The 14,311-nt window shown below is 39.4% G+C and overlaps 1 protein-coding gene across 1 annotated transcript in view; it reads right to left on the bottom strand.

Moving 5' to 3' along the window:
- Nucleotides 1-401: 401 nt before the first annotated feature.
- The window catches only part of tgfb2 (transforming growth factor, beta 2), a 56,718-nt gene continuing 42,808 nt past the window's right edge, over nucleotides 402-14,311 (bottom strand). The window contains exons 3-7 of the mRNA XM_044359154.1: nucleotides 11,086-11,218; nucleotides 10,871-10,981; nucleotides 7,918-8,092; nucleotides 6,011-6,164; nucleotides 402-5,841 (exon numbers count right to left, since the gene is read on the bottom strand). Of these exons, the coding sequence (XP_044215089.1) occupies nucleotides 5,683-5,841; nucleotides 6,011-6,164; nucleotides 7,918-8,092; nucleotides 10,871-10,981; nucleotides 11,086-11,218 (732 nt within the window). The 3' untranslated portion in view covers nucleotides 402-5,682. The remainder of the gene's footprint in view (nucleotides 5,842-6,010; nucleotides 6,165-7,917; nucleotides 8,093-10,870; nucleotides 10,982-11,085; nucleotides 11,219-14,311) is intronic.

Consider the following 14,311-nt stretch of genomic DNA (forward strand, 5'->3'; position numbering starts at 1 on the left):
TAATCTGGCTTTTCCTAACATATCTAATTTTGTTTATGCTGAGGGTTGTTTGCGTTACGATTAGCCACTGGAGGCCATACGCACATTATTATTTAGCAAACAATAACAGTTTGGCATTAGCATCTACATCCCCTCCTTTTGTCTCATGTGCTGCAGTTTTGCTTGACTGTCTCACAAAAGATTCCTCCTGTTGCTCCTTTGTTCATATATCATGTTATGAAGCAATATTGCATTGCATATGTGATGGAAACATGAGTCTCTTATTTGTCTTTGTGGCTTTCTGTAGCCAGAACACAACAAGTGTAGGAGGAATTAGACTTTGCAGAGAAGAAAGGACGACACGCTGCTGCAGCAGACAAACAAATCAGCATCTGAAAGAACACACGTAACACAGAGTTCCCTTGAAACTTAAATAATTTATTTACCACTAGAGCACCACAACAATACTGTGTTACAATACAGCATAGTGGGTAACAATAACATCATCATCATCATCATCATCATCATCATCATCATCATCATCATCAAAACAACAACAAATACACATAAAAAATAACAGCTCTATCGTGACAAAGTTGGTGCCTAGCTCTCTTTTTTTTCCTGCTATTCAGTAAGTCCACTGGCACTAAACGCCCAAATGGGGCCGGGGTCAGGGGTTAGGTCACCTACATCAACACTCCTCATTTTATAAAGGGTGGGGGAGTTTCAACTAACTAAAAGGGAAAAAAAGAAAACAAAACTATGTATTTTAAAATAGTAAAATAAAACAGCATCAGTGCAATTTGTTTTTATTAAAGAAACAAAAAGATCATTACTGACAGATTTTACACATTGGTGGGTGAAATAAAAGCTTTATGTTGGCAGGAAGACAACACACTGATGACACTACTACAGGCTACAACAGAGTGAAAGACTTGACCACTATTGGAGAAGTTTTAGAATATTTTTTGGCTGTAAGAGTATTTTTGGAGGTCATATCTACTCTTCATTACACCTTCTATAATCTTTCATCACACTAATCGCCCTCAGCATTTCTCCATACATAGCCTCATCATCACTTACCAAAAGACAACATCTCCTCTCTCTGAACCCAGACCTTTCATAGCTAGTGTGGACTGAATGTGTGGCTGTGCTGAGTGCATGACATGACACTGCTGTATTTCTTAAGTTTATGAAATTTCATCACTTCTTTGAGTTTTCTCTGTGTGTGGAAAGCCTCTAATTGTTAACCATTAATCACTGCTGGAGGTTCAACTGAGTGAAGCTAAACATAACCTATATACAGTGAATGGGACATGAAAACCATCTTTGTTCAATGACTATTTATGTAAGCTGATACCATAAAAGGATCGTTTAAATTTATTACAACTTGGGTCTTTTTGTAGTTTTGGCAATTCATACTTGTGCCCCATCATATTTTTATAGGTTTACAGTGTGACTACCAGAAGGTCACACTTAATATTTATAATTACTCTGCTGATTTACTCATGCCAGCACCATTTGCTGCTGCAGCTCCCTCCACCTCCCCAACTTGTACCCAAGTTGTAGGTATTGTAAACTTTACTGAGATTTCATGTTCATGCATGAGTTTACCTTAGGGGAATCTCTACTCCCTCAGAGAGTCTTTTCTGCTGAATTGGACTGTATAACCATTTGTTAGAAATGGTCAGTTCCTTGAAATTCACGCTAATCAGCATTGCCATTTTAACAGCATCAATATAAATGTGCCGGGGTTAGCTCAACAGCTAATTTAAACCCGTAGTCCCAACTCAACTGTAACTGTGTAATTTTGAAATCTCATTCACAAAACAACATCTATATAATTTTATGCTTAATGTTTCGGTTTTTAACACCTTTTACCCACAAGCCCAAGACAAAGAAGGACAAAGAAGAGCAACCTGTGTCGTTTTTAAACAGTGGGAATTATAGCACAAGAGTTGGAAAAATGACTTTAGAAGAGGACATCAGTGGATATTGTGAATAAGGGAGAAACAGTGTTCTGGAACACTAGTAAAATTTAATGGGAGCTCTCTAACGTTGTTAAAACCTTGAAGGGTTCAAATTCCTGTAGTGTTGAAGTGTTGAAGTAGATACTGTGTTATCTTATGGAATATGGATTATATCACCTCTGTTCCATCACTTTCTGTACTTCAATGCAGCCTCTTGTTGAGGGTACTTTTCATCAATGTCTGAAAAGGTGAAATGTATTCCCAGGATTTACTGTCCATATTCTACATATGTGAGCAGGAACTGCAGAATTCTAACCCTATATAACAACAATTAATTTATTAGCATTCCAAAAACCAGAGATCCCGTCAATTTTAACTTCATATAACATCATAAATTCCAGTTTCTTCCATATACATGACATCCAACAACACCCTCTTCCTGTAAGTAATATTTCCAATTTTTTAGCTGTAATCTCTGCTGTGTAAACACATCTATACTGTTCGGCTCTCCCTGCCCTGCTGCTGTTACAGCTGCTCGATGGCTTCTTCTGTCGAGCTGGTCATGTTCAGCCTGCAAAGGTCTTGAGCTTGTAGGAAATGTGTTTATTAAAGGCTGCTTGCAGATATGTTATATAAATCATATATATACATTCTATTCTTATCTTGGCAGTGGAGTGAACCACACCATTTACTGTTGGGTAAAGTCAGATTGGACTGGATTTTTAGTATTTTGTGTTATTATTAATGTGAATGGGATTAATTTCTTCTGGAACAGGACTTGGAAGTTCTTGGAAGATCTATCAAAACGGACAGATATGATGGCCAAAACTATGAAAATAAGACCCAAATTATAAAAACACTAAATTATCCATCAAGGGACCTTCCATGTGACATGTTATTTTTTCCTCTTCTGGTGGGTTTTTCATGCATCTATAAAAATGAATAGTTCAACTTTTTCGACACAAAATTACAAAAGGGAGTAGATATTATATTTCATCAGTGCGAGGTTGATTCTGTCCACTTCTCTACCAGGTTCAAAATTTGTTGGGTGCTAAACCATGAACATCTTAAATAGCAAAACAATGAATAAATTTAGAAAATAACGAAGGATACGAAACAAAGACAAACATAGAAATGAGGACATGGTGTGGCGTGACTGTGAAAACTGTGGAGGGGGTGAGGTGAGGGAGAGGGGAGCGAAGGGGTGGGTGAGTGTCGAGGGTGGGGCTGTGTTATTAATTTCACATATAGACACTTATCACTTAAACTTCCAGTGTTTGCCTTACTCTCGTGTCTCGTGTGACAAGTGTGTGAGGTGATGCATGTTGACAGGGCCTTCAAAACGCAAAGAAAGGACATAAGCCATATCTGTGTCACTTTACATGTGTGTGATCATGATCCAAATTGGCATGACTTTGATACCATTGCTAAAGATTATCTTACAAACATTTGATATTTTCATCAAGTGTAAAAATTAATGTCAAAGTCACCTCTTTGCAGTATAAATGTGTGCACTGGAATACTGGCCAGTAACTGAAAAAATAAGCATCAACCACACATGACATGGCTGTAGCATCTATGATGTCCCCTGAAACTTGTATTTGTATTTGTAAGATAGTTCAGAAGATAATAGTAGAAGTATAGTAATAATATAGTAGTAAGTTTGATACCAGGTCCTAAAATTACTAGTCAAAACATCTACATATGTGCAAAGAGGAGGAACTCTGGGGACAAGTAAACTGCAATAACATCGCTGACTATAATAGGCTAAGACATCTGTCAATCAAGCAAACCTGCCCCAAAGCATATGTCTCTTAAAGCCATAGTAGCTCCATCACAGAGTAATGATACTCAAACTGAAGTGAAATCAGTTAATGAGACACTTAGTCCTTGTGAACATACATTGCCTTTCTATTTTGACAGAGAAGTCAAGACCTTTTAAAAGAAATCAACCAATACTAGATTTTTGAAGCTGTTACCGATATTTGAGAATTAAAAAAATCTCTGGTGGACAAACTCTGTAGTGTTTTTCCACGTGTTTCTAAATGACCTGGCATTTCTAAATTGAGATTTCTTGTTAATTGCTAACATCAGCCAGGCATATTGGCCCAGCAAATGTATCAGTCTAGCTCTACTTTCTGAACAAATTTCAAAACAGTCAGATTTTTTGGAACCAGAGTTAGTGGATACTAGAGTTACTATATCTTAAAGCACAAGTGGTAGTAGCTTTTTGGTGTCCACCGCATCATAAACTGGATGTCAGTCTATTTAAACTGGTTGGCAAACTGATGCCAGGAGCCAAAACTTGAACTATTTCACTTAAAGACAGCAGTGTACCTGTACTACAAGTACTTAGCAGTGGTATCAAAGTTATGTTTCTGGTATCATGACAGCACTGGTCCTGTATGTTGTGAATGAGCATTGCTGTCTTAGCTGAACTAGCACTGAAGTTGATTTGTTCTGTACCTCTATTCTCCAACACACCACACCTGACTGTGTGTGTGTGTGTGTAGGAATATTGCTGTGAGTATAATAGCGCTTATAATGCCTGGATCAGACTACATGAATTCAGCCTGATTTTGACACAATTTTGTCACTGCCAGCAAATTTCCAGCATTGGGCCTGATTATGAACATCGGGAACGACGAACATGGCCTTGTAGTGTGACATAATCAACAAACAGCGATGTGGCATCCGGGACGCCCCACGACACCCCAACGAAAAGTCTAGCATGTCAGAATTTTTTGTATTTTCATCTAGTTTGACATCTCCTACGATGTGTTCCTTAACATTGACCAATAGGATGACAGAGTGCTCTCTGCTGCACATAAGTAAACACCAACACATAAAGTCAAAGCTGTCCAGTTGCTGTCAGTGTCTGTTTTGATTTCATATATACATATCACTATGTAGTTTTACAGTTATTACTGAAATAAGAAAACAGCACTGATGACTGACGGCAGGTTCTCCTGCCTGAATCAGCCTGTGGAGGAGGCAGAGATGAGCCATTGCTCTCCCCCCTGTCTGAGACACTAAATGCGGCTCAGCTCAGCTAGACAGCTGCTGGACAGCTTTGACTTTCTATGTTGGTGTTTACATATGTGCACCAGAGAGCACTTCAGTTGTAGTGATTGTCAAACCACCTGATATTAAAACATATCTTTGTATCTACCAGAGTATACAATTCCCAAAAACCCAATCATTTTCCCTCCACAAGACCTGTTTACATACAGCGAAACTGGTGGCTTTATGTTATGTTCTTGACATGTTAACACATTCATTATCTCAAGTTGTTTTTGAAGGATATACAGCCTATACTGTTCTCTTTGTGACACCCAGTAACAAGTCCACGATCGTTTTTCCTTTCTTTTCTTTTCCTTTTCGGAACACGACAGCCAGCATCACACATAGTGCTTCTGTAGCCGTGATTGACAATTTCTTGACCCTCATCCCTGACAAGCTATGAACTCGCACAAGGTTGTGAACAATGATTGGTTGGGGTCATAGTTGTAGTGTTGCCAGTCTCCTTACTAAGACATGGCAAGAATTTATTGTACTATAATTGTCTAATCTAACATAGTGACCATTGTGAAAGACAAAAATGTCGTGTAGTCTGATCCTGGCATAAGAGATGGCTGCGGTTTGACTGCATGTATGCCCAAGTCCACTGCATGTGTGTGCGTGTTTGTGTGAAGGAAGGAGAGAGAGTGTTTGTGCTGGCTTGTAAGAGCTTCTAGCTGCACTTGCAGGACTTGACCTTCATATTGGAGAGCTGCTCTATTTTGGGGGTCTTGCCAATGTAGTAGAGGATGGTGAGGGGCTCCAGGTCCTGGGAGACACAGCAGGGCGATGCTGATGCTTCAGGGTTGATGGTGTTATACAGGCCTAACACCTGGGAACACAACCATACAATAAAGAAAATCTTACCTAAAGATGAAGATTTCAGAGCATAAATTCCCATGTATGTATTTTAAACTGTAACTTTCATGCTCAAGTTACTAACCTTTCTAACTCAGACCCCACAGATTGTTTAACCTTTGACCCTGTCACCCATACAGTACCTTGGAATGCTGGGTGTCTGCACTCCACAGATATGGACAGGCCCCAGCGCAGAAGTTGGCCTCATAGCCCTTGGGCTCATGGATCCACCTCCAGCCCAGGTCCTTCTTAAAATCGATGTAAAGTGACCGTAAGCAGCAGTTGTCCTGAACATTTCTACAGATTATACAAGATACAAAGACGAGAGGTGAATTGTAGTGCAGCAGGGACAGAGTTTCACAAAGAATTCCTCTGATCTCATCTGACTTTTACAGTATGTCATTCAGTGGATCAAAGAAAATAACAGGGTTGTGTCTGAGATCTCTGAATATTGCAACTTTTACTCATCTATGTTGAGGCTGAGAGATACCAGATAGTTCAAACCATATACTCTAGGATGATTTTCTAGATTTGGCCTTCATTCCTAACAGTCATAATAATATAAACACTCTAAAAAATTATTACTAAAAAATTATTACACAAACTGTCCCTTATAAACATCAACCATTTATAGTCCCACTTCCCGCTTCACCTTTGACCTACTGTACCTACTGTAGTTGTGAGTGCACAGTTTTCCTGTGCAATGAGGGACTATCAGCAATATCTCAGGTGCGTTCATTTTCAGTTTGACATCCAATTAAAGTGGGTTAGCTGATGTGGATAAATGGTTGGCTTGTTTACAACCTGATCATCTTACTGCTTGTGTTTCTTGCCCTATTAGACCTATTTTGAGCAAGTGAATTACTGTCTGTTGTTAACTAACAAGTAGGCAGACTTCCTACTTCAACTTTGACCTAGAGTTTTGCTGCCTGACCCAAACCTGAAAGGGGCACAAAGTTTTGGGGCAAGTTCAGGCCATTTTGTTGTTTTAAGCTTCAGGATTGGGTCAAGTTTGGTTATTTTCAAAAGTAATTTATTAAGAAATATCTTTCTTTCTCTGATTGCGCCAACTATCTGCATCCTGCAAACAAGCAAAAGAGCGCAACCAATACATTACATTAGCCTTGTGCACTTGATGAAATGAAACAAAAGCAGCACTTTGGGCCTTTGATTGGGCTCCAGTCTCAAATTTGGCTGTAGCAGTTGGGTTCGGGGGGGTCGGGTAGAAATGCGGGTACGGGCCTTGTTTTGGTCTCAGTTTTAGGCACGTGGAGAAGTCTGCTTTGACCTGCTGCACTTATTGTAGTTGTGCACTTATAGTTTTCCTGTGTAATGAGGGCTTATTTGAAAGTGAGCAAACATTCTGTTTGACCTCGAAATAAAGTGGTTTTAATGATCTGGATAGATCCTGACTGCGGATGATCAGCTGGTTGTATGAAAATTTAAACACTGTTTGTGCTTTTATGATGTGATGAGTAATATTATAGTGGCATACATTACAAGTAGTACTATATCATTTTTTATCACTTGTGTGAGTAGAGAATTTCTTCCAGTACTCTGTGGGAAGATTTTACTCAGCAGCCTATAAAAGTTGTAATGAAGCCTACCTCACTCTGCCTTAAGGAGCAGCTACCACACAATGGAATTTCATTACTATGGCTTTCCATGGAGAGTTTTATGCCTATAGACACAGACTGTGTCTTTGTGTTGTGTCAACACAACTAACGTCAGTTCAATGCAAATAGCAGGACAATGCGTCACTATCCAAGAAATTCTAACAAACTGTTGCCATGGCGGAAAAGCTCATAATCACTGTCACTGGATTTTGTTGTCTATATGACTTTACAGCCAAAGTATAAGACCCTATGTGCAAACATTAGGGGAGCTTTTGGCTGCTTATCACTAAATAAAAATAGCTACTAACAGCTCATATTACAGGAAAATTTAAGCATGATTTCTGACACCTCAGGCAGACCTTAATTTCTGGGCCTCTTCTGCTGAAGTATGTGATGTGGACGAGTGTGAGTCTGGTCTAATTCTAGCTCAGTACCTGGAGCAGTAGGCAGCGTCCAGGGCTCTCTTGGATCGATGGTTCTTATGCTGGGACTGGGACTCCAGCCGGTATGAAGGCAGCAGCATAAGGAGAAGGTGTGGAGCCCGAGCACTGTGCCGCCGCTTCTTAAATACCTTCAGGTCACCACCACGGATGAAGCTGTCATCAATACCTGGAGACAGGACAGAGAGATCAACCAGCGGCATGTTACTGCATGTAAGTATTGGTGTTAATGGCAAAAGGAGTTAACAGATCAAAACATCTGATTTAATCTAATAATAATCTAATCATATCGGATTCTTAAGACTATAGGTATTAATAAGCTTCAAACAAAGTGTTTTTCAGGATGTGGAAACCATGACCAGGTCTGACAATTTCTACTGTAAGCAGGATTTGAAATTAAACTCAAGCTCTAATATTTCATCATTCACTAAAGTACTTTTGTCATTTTTCATGTGTACAATCGAGTGCGACACCATGAATCCCTCTCTGGAAAGCCTTAAGACTCTTCAGCCATGCTAGAGGCTCTGTAAGACTGCAGCTAGACAGAGTGGCTTTGTTAGCATAAGCAATATTATTAGCAGTGAAGACAAAGTTCAGCTGAGGCTGATGGGAATGTCATTAGTTTTGCAGGTATTTGGTCATGAACCAAAGAATTGGACAAATAACAGTTCTGATCCGATTATGATCATAGATGTAAAATCAGGGTATCACAAAAGCCAAATAAAATTCATCCTCTGGGGACCATGTATGTCTATACAAAATTTGTGCCAATTCATCATATAGATTTTCATATACTTCACTGGATATGTGAAAAGTTTGACCTGCTGGCAGAAAGAGGAAATGTCAAGGGATCAAGGCAACTCAAGTCATCAAGATGCATCCTCTGGAGACCTTCAATATGTACTAAATTTCATGGTAATGAATCCTAAAGTTGTTGAGATATTTTAATCAGAACCGAATAGCTTAACCTGCTGGTGATGTTAGATAGTAAGTCAGAAGTTCATTCATTATTAAGATTAATCCTCTGGGACCCATGAATGTCTGTACAAAATTTAATGTCAATGAAATCTAATATTTGTTAAGATATTTCAGTCTGGACCAAAGTAGTTGACCAAGCCACACCAGTAGTGTGGCTAAAAACATTTACTGGTTTAAACAGAATACCCAACAAGCTAACATTTACTCATTCTTAATAGAACAGCTAAGAGTTTTGACTGCTGATTAGAAAGAAAAAGGCCATTCTGATGTAGCCCCAGTAAACCTGTCAGTTCAAAACACTAATATTAAACACTTTAACCCCTGAGAGCATAAGCCTGGCAACATTCTAAATTCTTTTTGTCAACAAATCCTATGTGTAGACTCAAGCCTAATCACTACTACTAACAAGTTTTACTTGTGTGTCCGAAGCCTGATATATCTTATTATATCTGTGCCATAGAGCTCCATTAAAATACATTTGTGTTTAGTTTAACTGTAGTTTATTTTGACTCATTTCCACACACACTGTTCTGCTGCTGGAAATACTCACCAGACCACCAAATGTGGATTAATCTGCTGCTGAAAATAGTCCCCAACAAATTTACTAAAATGTACCAAACCAATGTGAACCAACAGGCAATTTCTCTTGAATGCTGGCAAAGCCCTTCTCATCTGATATGTAAGTCATTATTAATTATGAAGATACGACGAGATACTAATAATATCTTAATACAAGAGAAATATCTGCAACTGAAATTAACCTGGATGATAAAGAGAAACACATGTTGCGCTAATGCAAGCCAGGCTGCCCATATCACCAATGAGCAAGAGTTTAACTGGGTCTATAGATTTCATTATGATATGAACAACCATAAACCAAGTCAAGTAAAGTATCTTCTAGTAATCAGCTAAATAGGATACATGAGCTAACAGACAACCCTCAAAATTACTCCAACCTCTTGGGGAAAATGTGCCTAAAACCAGTTCAGCCAATATGGCCATCACTTGTACATTAGCAAGAAGGGAAGCACATGCCCGACAACATCACAAGAAATGAGCTCAACTGCTACATGAGTTTGATTGATTAATACCTATGCAAATTAATTCACATTGCAAGTGAATACATGCTTATATGCAAATGAATACACATACAGTACATTGCATACTATCCAAAAGAGTACACAGAGTTTCAAAAGCAAACAGCAAACTGAGGAGTCGGCAGCACAGCATCACCTGCAAGCATGTGGAAGCCATAAACACCAATAATTCATACTCCTCACAAATGAATCTGAACAGCAACAGCACAGCAGTGGAGCTAAACAGGCAACATGCATAAAACTATGCAGCCTTATAGTTTACTGCAAATGGCAAACAACACGGTCTGTACTGAACCAAAATATGCAATGCCACTGGCAATGAAGGATGTACAAGCAGCTCAGCAGCAGATACTTAGCTCAGACCCCGGCATAATGGTGAGTTGAAATCCAGTGAACAGACCCCTGACTGAGTGGTCATGTTCCGACAGCAAACACAAGAAAACTCGGCTTCTGTCCTGGTTTCTGAACCGACAGCTGTTTGAGTGCACAGACAGTGGCGCCACTCACCAAGATTATTTACTCCTTTATAAAGTCCAAAACCAGGGGCACCAACTTGTCAGCTGCAGCGGCAAACTGCATTGGCAAAAGCATGAGTAATGTTTTGTAAAAACTACAGTGATCAGCTGTTTCAGGAATTGACTGAGCCCTTTTGAAACTATATATTTGTGAGTCATTTTTAGAGATTTACATCTTCAGAAGAAACCAATGGACTTGGAGCTGGGGAGGTAGGGAAGTCAGAAAGCATTACTGAGAGATGGACTAACACGTTTTTGGTTTTGGTCTTTTCATGAGATTTGCTGACAATAAGAAAATATAGAACAACACCAGACTAACCCTTTAACATTCCCTAACAATTTTTCGAATCAAATAACCTGCAAACCGTGCCTCCAGCTCCTCACTCTTGTTGGGAATAATGTAGTTATTTGATGGTACAAACGTGCAGCATGGGCAGTGCAGGCTGATCTTGAATCCACTGTTTCTGTCTGTGGAGAGACAAAAGTCATGACAAGGTGATGTAACAATGTAGCACATGTAATAAGTGATGAGTAATGGGTTACAGGACATCATAGGAGGAACATGCACTCACCTCTGTGGTTCAGCCATTCACTCACCGCCTCTGTCACATCAAAGGACAGCCACTCCCCCTCCGTCTGTGTTCGTACCACCTTGCTGTCAATATATCGCTGTGTTGGGGATGTCAGGTCTTTGTGTGCTAAAATCTGTGGACAATAGAGAGGCACAAGAGGAATGTGTGAAACAAATAACAGATAACTGCACTAAGATGATTAAAAAAAGTTTCTCTCATGGTCTTGAAGCTGTCTCAGTTGGTAAGAAGATGTAGAATACCCAAAGCTATATTGACCACAGTCCTGTCCAACAAGTCGTCAAACCTTGATGACACAATAGGTTGTTTGTAATTGAGTGTTTTCTGATCTGGCACCCCTATTGGTAGGATGTTGTTGTGTTACTGTACCTGCCAAAATACTTATCACCGTTATAAAAACAATTCACACAAGCATCAGCCATGGCATCTCTTTGGTTAATGTTTGGTCAGGTTTAGGCAACTTAAACTAATTGGTTTACGTGATCATGGTTAAAAAATTCAAACGTTATGTTGGTAGGAGACATGATACTAACTGCAGTTTGCAATGTTAAACTCAGACATTTCTTGCCATCCACCTTGTCTTTCTCCCTAAGCGATTTTGAACGTCCACCTTGACTTAATCCCCCTCAGAAGTTTTGCAGCATCACAAAACATCACATTAAGTGGCAGTAAATGTAGGCAGTGCAGCCAGTGCAGCTGCACCAGGCCGTCCATTGGCCCATCATGGCATTGCCCCTGCTGTCCCATTAATTCATATTGTGTGCTAATTAAGAACACCAGTTACAAATGAAATTAATTTTGTTTGATAATTGTATTCATAATTGAATTCACCACCTAAATCTATATCTTAAAGGACTGACAACTTTATAAAATGCTTGGACTACACTGTTGTCCAAATTCAAGCAGATATTAATGATGCTAGGTTTCTAAATAGATGCCTGGATAATATTTCAATAATATTCTATGCCTCTACATTTCTATGCCTGCTGTCATAACATAACTTACAATACATCAACACAGAAGGCACACAAGCGGCAACAGTAGCCTTGGAGGACTGTTGGTTGAACCATCAGTTGAGGTCTAGCAGCCTGCTCTTTTCTCTCTGATTGATTGGCCAGGTCTGGGAGGAGCAGTGAGAGCGGAACCAGATGCTGGACAGACCTCTGTTATTCTGCAGTCCTTCAGAACCATGTGTTTACATTGGCTCACCTTGCCTAATGTGTAAAACACTATTCCTGCTGCTTTCACTGAGATCTCCTGTTAGGGCCGCTGTAGTAACCCTGATAGAGGACAGTGAAGCTCAGTCACAAACAGTACATCAGAGGTAGAAGTTGAAGATAAAAAGCACTTTGATGAGAAGTAAAATGAAGTTAGTCAGATGCTATGACCGTAACAGTCAGATCCTTAACCTAGCTGAACACTTATGGGAGGTTTTGAGATTATGAAGTGAAACTCTCCACCACCATCATCAAAGCACCACACGAGGAAATATCTGTTTGAAAGATCTTTGACAAGGAGCACAAAAGCCCTCTTTAAATTTAATACATTTCACAAAATTTCATTAAAAAACATATTTGATGCTATTTATGGTATGTTCTCTGCTGCAGTCATTCTGTAGTCGTTGTGATGTATTTACATTCAGTAATTACCCTTCTACATACTAGTAGTCTTCATTGTTAGTGGTGGACTTCGCATGTAGTAGTATGTAGTATGTAGTATTTGTAGTAGTAAATCCTGTCATATCAGAGGTGTATTAAGTTACTGTTAATGCAAACCCAACATTTACTACTGCTGTTGCTTCACATCAAAAGCATTTAACTATTGAAACACAGGGTGGCTTTTATTGTGAGGCAGCCACAGGAAAACAATGTATTTGTCACAGAGGTTAGCGTTGACAGCCATCGTTCATCAATAATGCATCTACAAAACAAGTCAATGATCATTTTTAGTGAATCAGATTTAAATATTGCAGGGACCAATGGAACAGTCAGGTGCAGCCACAGTGAGCCGTTAGATGAAGAGCTGCAAGTGACAGGCTGCACACCTCTAACTCCTGAGCAAGGTCACCAGAATTCTGTGACTTGTAGAATTAAAATGTAGTAAAATACACACAGTATGCTCATGATGAGTGATCGACTGCAACAAATTTAATGTAATTTAAAGTTATCTTAACCAAAGTGTGTACTGAATTTTGTAATCTCATAATTTAATGTTTTAATTTAAAACTAAAACCATTACAGTAACTATTTACAGTTTTACCTTGTGGAACTATGTCAGAAATGGTGCTTCACCTTGATGTAGAAAAGAAAAAAAAAACCTTGTGCACCACACATTTAGGTCTCAGGAGTCATTTGGCTGTAAGATCTATAGATACATCTCCAGGATATTTATCACAGCAGAGTCCAAACTCCACCTCAGGGGCTGAAATATTTCTAGATGAGGTGTTACGTTTTGCTATGTATAGAGATGAATAAGTGAGTGTGTGTGTGTGTGTGTGATGAATGTGTATGAGGTCGATGTTATCGGGTCTCCCTCTTTGTACCGGTCTGTCCCTTCCTCCCTCACACATTTACAGGCGCTGTGTTTGCGTGAGAAAATCTCCCTGTTTGGAGCTGTGTTTAGCCCAGCTGTCATCTCCTTGTCTGGATGTAAACATAGCATTTGAACTGGCTGGTGCAGACAGGCTGACAGACAGACAGCCCAGGGTGACTACAGGGCCAAATCACTAACCTGAATTCTTTACTGTGTTCAAAACACCATTATCATCCATGGACCCTTGTGAACAGTACCACACTCACATTTAGAATGTGCATTACAGTTGTTATTCTAGTATTCCAGACCCTGGCGTTTCTCCAGTTTTTTTTTTCTTCTGGTGCTGCATAATGCTGTGTTATTCATGCATACTGCCCTTCCTAAAGATTACTTGCCAATCAAATACGCTGACCAAAGCCTTTTCTTTGGCATTTGATGAAGCTTGAGTTTATGTAGGTGCCTGCAGCCACAGTAAGTGTGTCTGTCACTGCTTATGCTAATTACTGTATCCTGTACACCAAAACATTTTTTTTCTAAATATACAGTAATGCTCTGTCATTTTGATGATCTCATCTGTGTTTGTCAACATAGAAACAGCAGTATCCTTGGCAAAATATACATCCTATAGGTTTATATTGTTGCTGTCAATTTGTTTTTCTCAGCTGCCATTGCTATG

The sequence above is a fragment of the Thunnus albacares genome, chromosome 8 (genome assembly GCF_914725855.1).
Source record: "Thunnus albacares chromosome 8, fThuAlb1.1, whole genome shotgun sequence".
NCBI lineage: Eukaryota > Metazoa > Chordata > Actinopteri > Scombriformes > Scombridae > Thunnus > Thunnus albacares.